This window comes from Xiphias gladius, chromosome 16 (assembly GCF_016859285.1).
Source record: "Xiphias gladius isolate SHS-SW01 ecotype Sanya breed wild chromosome 16, ASM1685928v1, whole genome shotgun sequence".
NCBI classification, from domain to species: Eukaryota; Metazoa; Chordata; class Actinopteri; order Istiophoriformes; family Xiphiidae; genus Xiphias; species Xiphias gladius.
The window spans coordinates 12,070,157-12,082,202 of record NC_053415.1 but is presented as its reverse complement, the minus strand read 5'-3'; the positions used below and the strand labels follow the sequence as shown (position 1 = coordinate 12,082,202).

At 39.3% G+C, this 12,046-nt stretch overlaps 1 protein-coding gene across 4 annotated transcripts; it reads right to left on the bottom strand.

The window, feature by feature from the left end:
• Positions 1-41: 41 nt before the first annotated feature.
• dnajb2 (DnaJ heat shock protein family (Hsp40) member B2) lies at positions 42-11,911 on the bottom strand. Of its 4 annotated transcripts, XM_040148776.1 has the most exons (11): positions 11,780-11,908; positions 9,646-9,736; positions 8,982-9,091; positions 8,533-8,586; positions 8,083-8,202; positions 7,607-7,681; positions 7,065-7,197; positions 6,618-6,688; positions 5,975-6,274; positions 934-1,005; positions 42-746 (listed from the first exon to the last, which is right to left on the bottom strand). In XM_040148776.1, exons 2-10 carry the CDS (start codon positions 9,708-9,710, stop codon positions 977-979), a joined length of 957 nt encoding a protein of 318 aa, XP_040004710.1. In that variant the 5' UTR covers positions 9,711-9,736; positions 11,780-11,908; the 3' UTR covers positions 42-746; positions 934-976. The 4 variants fall into 4 exon arrangements, with proteins under 4 accessions (XP_040004710.1, XP_040004707.1, XP_040004706.1 ...); XM_040148773.1 differs by lacking the exons at positions 42-746; positions 934-1,005 and adding an exon at positions 11,189-11,222 and having other exon boundaries at positions 3,747-6,274; positions 11,780-11,911; XM_040148772.1 differs by lacking the exons at positions 42-746; positions 934-1,005 and having other exon boundaries at positions 3,747-6,274; positions 11,780-11,911.
• Positions 11,912-12,046: the final 135 nt, after the last annotated feature.

Sequence of the window (12,046 nt, the reverse complement as noted above, 5' to 3'; positions counted from 1 at the left end):
AAAAAAGGCTTGAGTGCTCTTTTTTTTCTGGGTGTGCTTTTCAGTATGTTTAATGAAAACAATCGTTACATGGTAAATTTAAAAAGGGTTGTTTTCTCTAATCTATTGATATGAAATCAACATATCATTCAACCTGTATCAACAACAGTGAGGCCAGACATTAGCATTTCATCTTACCAGTCACACTTATGTGTTTTTCAGATAGCTGTCTCTTGTAGCTCCCACGTGGAACAGCTAAAAATAACTATTACAATATTGTCAACAAGATTTTTTTTTTTTTTTACCTCAAATAATTTGTGGCATTATATTGTCAGTGGTTTGATATTAATACTACCACGGACTGATTCAGTGTAGTCAGCAGGAAATGCTTTATTTTTACTGCTTCATAAGTTTCAGAGAACATTTCTTTTGCCTTATGCATCATTTTCCACTTGCAGGGATAATTGTTATTCCAGTGTGGTAATTTCCAACTCTTTCAACAATAATTACAAATATTGTACCTACTTTTCCCAGAACAAAAATAATTAAAATACAGTGGATTATCATTGTTTAATGCAGAGATGATTAGAACTATTTCCTTGGGATTCAAAATACAAAGTTTCCAGTCTTTCACTCCACAGTGAGCAATGAACACACATTCACACATATACATGTAAAATACACATTTGTATCTTTTTTTTAGTGTCATTCAGTGGGTAGGAGCCGTGGTGGGCAGAGAGAGAACTCGTGGGGAACTGACTTTTGACCTGTAAGAATAGATGTACAAGGACATGTTACACTTTATCAGTAATGCAAATAGGCATCACTTGTGAAAGAAAGACTTGTGAGAAAGATGGGACTTCACCATCTAATCTGATCTGATCTACTGAGGGGGCAGGACTAGGAACAAATGAACACCTTTCAGGCTGCCTCAGATTCACATTGGTTCTTTACCTCAGGGCAGGGCTAGGGCACAGAGCAGCTCGAGCCAATCAGGTTAGCTTGTGAAGGCCTCGAAGTCTGAGTCTGAAACAGGAAGCAGGAAGTGTAAGACAAAAACCACAACTTCCAAACATAATGCCACATAAATGGGCGGTTTTTGAGACAATATAAATGGACAGGGCTTGAGTGGGTAAATGGAGACACTTGGGTTTAGATAAGATACTGAGTGAAAGTAACTGTAAGCAGACTAAATATGTTTTAAATTAGAAACATTCATTTTAGAAATGGATCTGTTGTCTTATGGAGCTCCAGATAAGCAGTGGGAATCATTCAGTATACATGTCAAATCTTTGTTATACAGTAAATGTATTATCAACATGTAGTAATAGTACGACAAGTAGTCAATTTTAAGCATGGAATTAGTGTAAAGTAGTGAAAAATGCATGACTGTTACTGCCATATTCTGAAAAAATCAAATATCCCAACTCCTCTTTTAGCGCAATCTTTATTTGTTATTTCCCTTTTAACAAAGCGAAAATAAAAACAACAATAAAACTTGGCAGTTCAATGTAGTACAAATAATACAGGCTGGTATATATTTATACGAGAAACCATCTGCCTCTTTCTCTCTCGGTCCCTCTCCGCACAAAATAACAGTTTTGGAGAGGATACATGATTAACAACTCAGAGTCAACAGTCAAAATTATCTGAATTTGTTTAAACTGGTGATATATTCTCATAGCTGTGCTTCATTTTTTGCCAGTGATGATAGTTATCCTTTAAAGTGAAAGCAAAAACCCATGCAATATAAAATAACTCAAGCACTCATGAAAAATATATGACAACCAAATAACAAACCTATTGTTCTCTATGAGCAATGTAAAAACTCAACAAGGACAGGGACACTGCCCGTAGTAAGATACTTATTAAGACGGGCATGTCTTTAAACAGTCGTAAAAAATATTTTTTAAACATAGAACTACATATTATTGGTAGTAGTGTTTATTTTTAATACCTTTGTGTTTTGGCACCAATAGGACTTGGTTACTTTCCGCCTTATTTCACAGATACAGCAACAACCACATTTGAAACAGTCATTTGCGTTCCACTGTGAGCGTGTGCACGGGCCTCTGTATGGGTGTGTGTTTTGTTGTAGGTTAGCCCAATAATCAGACTAAATTGTCATATTGTTTTCACTTCATTAGACGTCTACAGTCAGGCACATTTAGGTTTCATCCAGCAGCACCATGGTAACTCTGACTTAACATTCAACAACTCAGTTCTCTCTCTCTCACACACACACACACACACTCACACACACTCACACTCTCCCAGATAACTGCACGGTGGGTTTCTGTTTACAGAAAAATGCATACCTCTACCTAAATGTACTACTTAGATGTCGAGTTCCAGTGCAAAGGAGGAAAGAAACAACTGTTTCAGTGAGCTTCAGTGAGAAACTAAACCCAACTCAACAGCAGCTAAGCTGACATTGATATAAGTCTGTAAATTGTAGAAATATAACATTACAATTTGAAACCAAAACATGGTTTGTTTATTCCCATATACTTTCTAACATTGTCATTTATTAAGATATGCCCTTCATTTTGGCAGATTTAAATACTAATTTAACACATTCATGCATTCTTATGTCAGGCAAAAGCCCAGAGGGAATCAGTGCAGGTGGAGGGAATGTTATGGAGTTGCCATGGAGGATGGCAGTTTAGGTAATTTTACACACAAGACAGCTCAACTTGAGCAGGTAGGGGTTGAGTACCTTTCTCAGGTGCACTTAAGGAAAATGTAGCTACTGTATCTCCTCTACTCTGACTTTTCAAACCAATCCAAGGAAATCAGAGTAGAAGTGTTTTGTTGATGAAGCTGATTTTTGACTTTCACACAACCATAGCGGTTCAATTTGATCACTCGTGCACAATTCTTCATCCAAACACCTGAGAACACTCCCAATCACCAATGCAGAGTTTTGCCACGTTCCTCTATTGGAGGAAATATTGTCTGGAAAACTGGTGCTAAAAGAAAAAAACAATAATCTAAAACCACAAAAACTTCAGGCACCTTTCTGACTGAAATACATTTGTTTTGCTTAAAATGCATTTGTGTTTCTGACCAAACATTTCGGTGATAATGTTAGCATTGTAAACATATCAACTAGTTCAAATGTGCAAAGGCACCCACAGGATCAAAATATAAAATATTTTTTATCATGATTGTTTGTAACTGTTCTACAATCTGTCACAATGCTGTACACATTCTACAACGTGCTTAGCCTTCACAAGGTCTGGTTCCCAAACTACAATCTACAATGTGACCAAAAATAGTGATGATATTTTAGTAAAAGTGCATTAAGGCCAAGACGTGATGTACTCAAATTTAATGATAAACGAGCTCCTCAATACTACAAAAAATATAAAAGCTGGGCTACCGGTTCTGACTGGGGAGCTTTTATGTATCGTATATACAAAGTACTTGTATTTGCAAAGCGTGTGAGTGTTTGCTTAACGTTAACTGTTTTTCCTTTACATTTTCTATCAGTATCAGTTGACCAGTGAACAAAATCGAACCAGTTTTTCTGTCATCATGACAATCACCAGAGAAAGTTCTGTGGCCTACTTTCGATTTGGATCTATTGTTTCAGACTGGGCTGAGAGTGCCACAGTTCTGATACGTTCCCTTTTGCCAAAGAGCCTGAATGAGAAATTTCTATGGCAGGGTCTCAACTGTACCACAGAGAGATGCACACAGAAAAACATGTATACACACACACACACTCACACTCTCCCAGATAACTGCACGGTGGGTTTCTGTTTACAGAAAAATGCATACCTCTACCTAAATGTACTACTTAGATGTCGAGTTCCAGTGCAAAGGAGGAAAGAAACAACTGTTTCAGTGAGCTTCAGTGAGAAACTAAACCCAACTCAACAGCAGCTAAGCTGACATTGATATAAGTCTGTAAATTGTAGAAATATAACATTACAATTTGAAACCAAAACATGGTTTGTTTATTCCCATATACTTTCTAACATTGTCATTTATTAAGATATGCCCTTCATTTTGGCAGATTTAAATACTAATTTAACACATTCATGCATTCTTATGTCAGGCAAAAGCCCAGAGGGAATCAGTGCAGGTGGAGGGAATGTTATGGAGTTGCCATGGAGGATGGCAGTTTAGGTAATTTTACACACAAGACAGCTCAACTTGAGCAGGTAGGGGTTGAGTACCTTTCTCAGGTGCACTTAAGGAAAATGTAGCTACTGTATCTCCTCTACTCTGACTTTTCAAACCAATCCAAGGGAAATCAGAGTAGAAGTGTTTTGTTGATGAAGCTGATTTTTGACTTTCACACAACCATAGCGGTTAAATTTGATCACTCGTGCACAATTCTTCATCCAAACACCTGAGAACACTCCCAATCACCAATGCAGAGTTTTGCCACGTTCCTCTATTGGAGGAAATATTGTCTGGAAAACTGGTGCTAAAAGAAAAAAACAATAATCTAAAACCACAAAAACTTCAGGCACCTTTCTGACTGAAATACATTTGTTTTGCTTAAAATGCATTTGTGTTTCTGACCAAACATTTCGGTGATAATGTTAGCATTGTAAACATATCAACTAGTTCAAATGTGCAAAGGCACCCACAGGATCAAAATATAAAATATTTTTTATCATGATTGTTTGTAACTGTTCTACAATCTGTCACAATGCTGTACACATTCTACAACGTGCTTAGCCTTCACAAGGTCTGGTTCCCAAACTACAATCTACAATGTGACCAAAAATAGTGATGATATTTTAGTAAAAGTGCATTAAGGCCAAGACGTGATGTACTCAAATTTAATGATAAACGAGCTCCTCACTACTACAAAAAATATAAAAGCTGGGCTACCGGTTCTGACTGGGGAGCTTTTATGTATCGTATATACAAAGTACTTGTATTTGCAAAGCGTGTGAGTGTTTGCTTAACGTTAACTGTTTTTCCTTTACATTTTCTATCAGTATCAGTTGACCAGTGAACAAAATCGAACCAGTTTTTCTGTCATCATGACAATCACCAGAGAAAGTTCTGTGGCCTACTTTCGATTTGGATCTATTGTTTCAGACTGGGCTGAGAGTGCCACAGTTCTGATACGTTCCCTTTTGCCAAAGAGCCTGAATGAGAAATTTCTATGGCAGGGTCTCAACTGTACCACAGAGAGATGCACACAGAAAAACATGTATACACACACACACGTGCGCGCGCACACACACACACACACACACACACACACACAAATATTTGAGAGCAGAAAACACTCTAATTGGGATTTAAATCACTACCAACTCACCGCATCTATATCCTTCTTGTTCCCACTGTTTACAATTAAAAAATGAACATACATTCAGAAACAATCCTTTGTATTGCTTCGCATGCATAAAGCAAAACTATTTAACTTTCGCTTTTGTATTGGTGGATTATGTTGTAATGTCTGGGTTGGCTATCAACATAGAAAACCAGCAGGAAACCACAAACCCGGTCAAAGCTGACTCACTGTCTTAGTGGTGTTAAGACTACACAAAATCCTCCTGATTAGTTGAGCCACTGCCTCAAATAAAGAGTCCGGCAATCACATTACATTAGAGTCTGGCTGCAGGCAGAACACTGAGGTAAGTATAAAGAATAAGGCATCCCAAACATACACACACACACACACTGCTTTAGCACATAATACACCCACACTTCTTTTTCTTTTTCGCACTGCCATCACTATTTTTTATGGCAGGTTCAAGCTCTTCTTCACTGCGCTGGCTTAGCGGTGTGGTGTTGGAAGTTGTGGGTGACTCAGGGGAGAAGCCTGGTTCACTGGTTCCCTTTCCTTTATCTTCCCACCTATATCCAAGCCCTGGGCCCATTCTAAACTGCCCCCCTTCTTCTTTCTCCTCTGCAACAACCTTATTACCAGCCACATTTAATTTTTTTGTCTTAAAAACCCCATCTCCTTTATGGCCACCAGTTTTGCCACTAATGGCTCTGCCCCCAACCCCAGCACCTGATATGATGCCAGAAGCAGCTGCTCTCTGCTGTGCTTCCATTTCTGACAGGCTGCATGCCAAAGCCATCTGCAGTTCTTCGTCTTCTTCCTCATCCTCGCTACCTCCCACATTCCCCCCATAGTTGTAGAAGGGGGCGGAGCTAAATGACCGCTGTGTGGCTGCAGAGTAAGGGCTGGGGCGGGATCTGTCAGACTCAGCAGGTGATGTATTTTGGATTCCTGGCTTCTGAGGGGAGTGATGGGACTGTCCCTCTCGTCGGCTTAGCTCTAAAGCAAGGGCCATTTCATCTTCCACACCTGGGAACAACACACAGCAACGCAGGTGTAACATGAAGTAACATTAGCACAAACGTGCAGAAATACATAACTAAGAGGGGCAACAAGATTTACAAAATGGAGAGACGTCATCATACCACAAATTTACCTTTAGTACCAATATCTAAAACCTCTGCTATTCTAATACAATAGTTTGAAAAAATCCCATGCTTGACTTTAAAGTTTTTTATAAGCAATTGTAGTTCCTTTCTTCGCAAGCTCTTTTACTCTTATTTTGCAAGTGGTACAAATTTTTTGTCTTATATAAATATAAGACTAAAGTTTATCACAAAAAATCACATAAATTCAGTGTGTGCGGTCTTACCATTAATTAGGACACTCTTTAAAACCCCATCCTCCTCAATTTCTATTCTTTCCTGCCCGTTTTCCTTTATCCTGTAAAGAAGACAAATACAGGGACAAATGGTAGTGTTGTAGAATGCATCTATAATTCTTTTTCCACGTGTGTGCATGTATTATAGTGTCTGGCATTTGCTCTTATCAAACATAAACGCATATTCAGTCTGGTAAAAGTCACCCTGTAGAGGAACTTCACTGAATTCCTTAAACATCCATTTAACTATAATGTTGGTTTCAACCTAGCTAGAGTGAGGTTTGTTACATCAATATCTATTTTTTTTTAATTTCTGAAAATGTAGAAAAATAATGGCAGGTTTCAGATACTTTTTTTTTTACAAATAGTTCACTTTTCTGCCTTAAAAGTACAAACAACTTCCCAGGTTGGGTTTTTTAGAGGAAAGACATTACATACTTCTTGGTAGTGGTGCGTTTGCCATTTATGATGCGAGTGGAGGTAGAAACTGATTTGAAGTTGCCCATCCCACCACCCATGCTGTCCATCCCCTCCAGACCCCCCAAAGAAGAGGAGAAGGAGGTAAATTCGACTGGATACAGACAGATGATCAGGAAACGGAAGAGAAGAGAGGACAAGACGAGAGAAGCGAATGATTCATTTTGCTGTATCATTACAGTATCCATGTCTGTGCAAAAGTAATACTACTCCTGTTTAATCACTGCAGAAAGTATGAATATAAGTTTGCAGAAATGAACAGTAAGGTGCCCCAATATGAAAAATTAAGGAGAAGGTAATGAGAAAAGTGTTGCCCTCCAAATTAATAACCCTGTTAAAAAGGCAGTCACCTGATAATTTAGCATGAAGCATGAGTATCATTATTATGATAGTATGGCGTTCAATATACATTTCACACTGATTTAGAAACAGCTGTCAGACTGTTGCCTGGAACTATGTGTGAGGTATTCTTGCAGCTTTTCATACAGTATGTAAATGTTTACCTTTGCTTGAAGGGAAAGAGAAGAATCGGCTGGGGCCGAGGCGAGAGGATGAGCCTCCAAACGATGAGAAGTCATCTGAATGAGAGGAAGAGTCATAAATCTGTCAGTTACGTAAGATGTAATTTTTCAGTAGTTTTTTTTAAAGGGTAAACTTTAGTCAAGCAGTGGGATCTTGGCTTTTAAGGGACTATGTGTACTTATTGCACCACAAGAGAAAGGTTAGAAAAATGGATGATTTAACAGTTGTTAAAAGGGGACCCATCAAAAATGAAAAAGGTCTCATTCACTGGAACTGACTGAATGTGAAAACAAATATTTTGATTATAGTATTCATCTTACAGGATATGACAGCCCATCTAATGTCCACAGTAGCAAATTAAATTCCTCACTAAGTAAAATTTTAAACATCAAGCCTGGGAAAATTCATTAAAATACTAACAGAACCCCACATGTATCGTATATTGTGTGTGACATACCAAAGAAACTAGTGAAGGGATCATGGCCACCAAAAAATTCTCTGAACACCTCATCTGGGCTGCGGAATGTGAAGGTGAATCCTGGGAAATCTGATGAAAAGTCAGAGCTGGAGGAGGAACCTGGGGAAATGAAGTCGTCCAGGTCAAGTGGGTGAAGAGCAAACAAGGAAGAGAAAGAGCAGAGGGAGAAAATTATACTGAGGAGCGTAAAGAGAAGAATAAGGAGGAATGAAAAGGGGAAAAGGGAGAAGAAGTCTTATAGAGGTGGAAGGATAATGATAGCCAAGGAAAGAAGCAGAGGGAATAAACAGGAAGAAGAGACAGAGAGGGAGAAGGAGAAAAACAAAGACCTAACACCATTTATGTGTCCCTGGGTCGTAGGATTTTCCAAACTATTACAATACTGGATGCAACAATATCTCAATAGCACCACGGCAGTTTTTTATTTACCTGTGTGTCGCATTCTGTCATTTCCATATCTGTCATATGGATCACGTTTACTCTCTATGAAAAAGGAAAAGAGTACTTTAGTAATGGAGTCAAAACCCCATAGGCATCAATGCTTACGTCTCTTCTTTTCTCATACAAACACCCAACACACACATTAAATTAAATTACAGATATAACTAATGTGTTATAAATTCACATCAAAGGTTTTATGAATGAAGTTAATCTCTGAAAAGCTTGACATCATCATACAAAGATTCAGATTCATGTCTCACTGCGTCAAAAAAGATCAAGACCTCAACAGCCACTTGACAACCCTCAGTTATCACACACACACACACACACACACACACACACACACACACACACACACACACACACACACACACACACACACACACACACACGCATACACACACCCATATATAAACATACATACTGTTATGACTCACTGTCAGACAGGACTTCATAGGCCTCAGCAAGTTCTTTGAACTTTCTCTCTGCTTCCTCCTTGTTGTCTGGATTTTTGTCGGGATGCCATTTCAGAGCCAGTTTTCTGTACCTAAAGACACAACACAAACAGAGACACGGCTGCACATACTTATTCATAAATCAAAGTAAGCAAATATATACAAACACATGCACTAACACTATGATCTCTTCAACAACAAGAAAACAGGTTTACCCTATGGAAAAAAAAAATGACACCATTCCATTTCTTTTTGACACATCTGTATTTTTCATACCAGTGGTTCTCAAACCTCTATTTATGGGTATGAGCTGGTTTAGTTTCAATATATAATGAGCTAGTGTATTTTTGGTATTGTGTCATTTTTTGCAAATACTTGTACATGTTTTGAAACGAGGATGGTTTGTTTGAAAATAAATTCAAATGTGGTCTAGAGTCCATAAAATCCAGAAACATAAGACTAAGGAACTGCTGGTTTTGGAGCAGGCTCAGTGTTTTCCAGGCTTATATAACCTGGCAATTCTAAGTAAGACGTTACGCTTCAAATACATTTTTGGAAACTATATTTTCTACTCAAGTGAAATATTTCTTTATTGTTTATGCCTATGATTCCTGCTATATCCTTCAGAGAATCTCAGGATACCCACGCCTTCTTGATGTCGTCCTGAGAGGCTGTTTTGGACACTCCCAGGATATTGTAGTAATCCACCATGTCGCCTCCTGTCACTCCTCACCCCTCTGAGATGAAAATACAACAGAGTTTTCTTTTGAGTTATGCATATAATCAGCTCTGACTGGACACATACACATTCTCGGATGGCAAAAACTTTGAAAACCCTTGATATCTATAGTAAAGGAAAAGGAAATGAAATAGCTCTACGCTCATTATTTACTCAGTGTGCAGACAAATTGTTATACTGTACAGAGCAAGGGCTGTATGCAGGTAATGTGTAAAATAAAACATAGTTGTTTATCATTCTGTACACTGGAGCGTTGCAGATTATGGAAACATGTTACTTCCTTTTTCGGGAATTTATGGATCACCTACACAAGAGTTTTCACTTATTCTGCCTGTTTAGGTTGCCTATTTTCGCGCACAGACGAAACTTGACTGACATCTCAATCTTTATCCTGTTAGTTTTGCTGCATGTTAAGTCAGGACAGCTATTACTCTTCTTACATGTTGTTCAATGGCATCCTGTAATTCAAAGCATTCTCACCCAACCTGAACAGCCAGAGTAACTGAAAACACCTGTGCGCTAAGTGTTATTAGTGTCTATGTGACAGTAATATCTGTGTCACCTCCTTTTTGTTTCACTAAAAATGAAATTCACTTCAACTGAACTATTGCCTGCTGAAAAGCTAAAAAGAAATCCTCTTAAAAAAACATTTTCGGTGGCACTTTACAGACAATTTATGCATCATTAAGTCATTTCAACTTATAAATTGACTGTGTGTACAAGAACAGGCTGCCTTAAGATAACTGAAAAAGCACTGTCCTGTTTGGTCAACACTTACTTGGTGTAAAACTCGCGGAGTTAACTAAACCTAACTTCATACAATTCAACACTGATGCCTGTCAGCTGTCGTCTGATTTGTGTTGACAAGAGTTACTTGTTAAAGCTGCACTCTTTCAGTAGTGCATGAGCCATGAGTCATCATGCATCCCACAAGCAATGAATTGTCGACTGCCATTTTGATTCAGGCTAGAATCAATAGTGTAATCTAAGTGTCACATCTATGGCCAGAGCTTAAAAAACAATTACCACAGAGGTAGGGGACAACAGAAGTCGTTTATGGTTCGCACTGTTTTCATTTCTATCCATGAAAGACTGGTGACTTATGTGAGAAACATGCAGGAAAAGACTCGTAAAAAGACTCCATTAGGTAACTTTATTCAAAACCAGAAGAGGAAAAAGGTTTTGTGGAGAGATTCAACCTAAATCCAGCGCATGCTGTAGACTGGGATAACAGGATAACACTAGTTCCTAAACGTTTCTGGGCGAATTTCTGATTACAATTTAAGAAATATTTGGATACCAAGAAGTTTTCCAGTTCATTTGACATACACAGAGTTAATGAAAACGATCGGCTGATTTCTCTGGCTCTTTAACACTCAGTGCTACGGTAGGATAGAACACGGTTTTCATTTATTTACACACTGAATCAGTTAAAGATGGAGGCACTTACATATCAGTAATGTCCTACCGAGGCCGGTGTGTTGCTGAAAAGAAAAACTTTAAATAAATCAATAAATAAATGTATGCTGTTTAGCACAAACACTTGAAAGTGTAACTATCAAGTGCCCTTGAAATGCTAAGACCTCAGTGCAGTCAGCGGGTCCGTTATAGCCACAGTTGGAGTCAGCAGGCTGACCTCCATGCCAATCTTATTAGTGGACCGCAACGGTCTTGGGGTTGAAGGGGACTTCCAAACCGAGGTAAAACAACTAAACTTAACTTTCTATGCCCCCTCGGGAGCAGCCATGCGCTCACACAAGTATTATTACTATGTTATTTCTAGCGTTGTGGCATGTGACAACTGCCGCTGAAATGACAGTGGGCCCACGCGAACTTACGCACACACAGGCAGATGCACTTGCAGGCACAGGTGCTGGCTATATTCAAGTACGCACCACCAACGTTAAGGGTACCATCAAGATCCTTCGGGCTTTTCGGCGACACGATATTTCCTATTATGGAAAAGTTAGACCCGTATAACAGACCGCAGCAGCTACGCAGTCCCTTGGCTTGTCTCGACGAGCCAAAGCCGTGGACCTACCGTCTGAGTCCTTCGGCCCCTGGTCAGCGACGAGTTCCGCCGTCTGTCCGCCGGGTTGGAGCGACAGGGAATTAGTTATGCTAGCGGTGCCTGTGGAAATGCGTCCCCCCCCCAACCTCTTTCCCTCTCTCTCTCTCTCTCTCTCTCTCTCTCCCTCTCTCTGCGTGACAGCCACACACCCTTCCTCCGTCGGTCTGCCCCCTCCGCCGCGAACGTCCGCTTAACGGCGCAGAACCGCTATGCCTCCGCGGTCCACTCGGCGGTCCC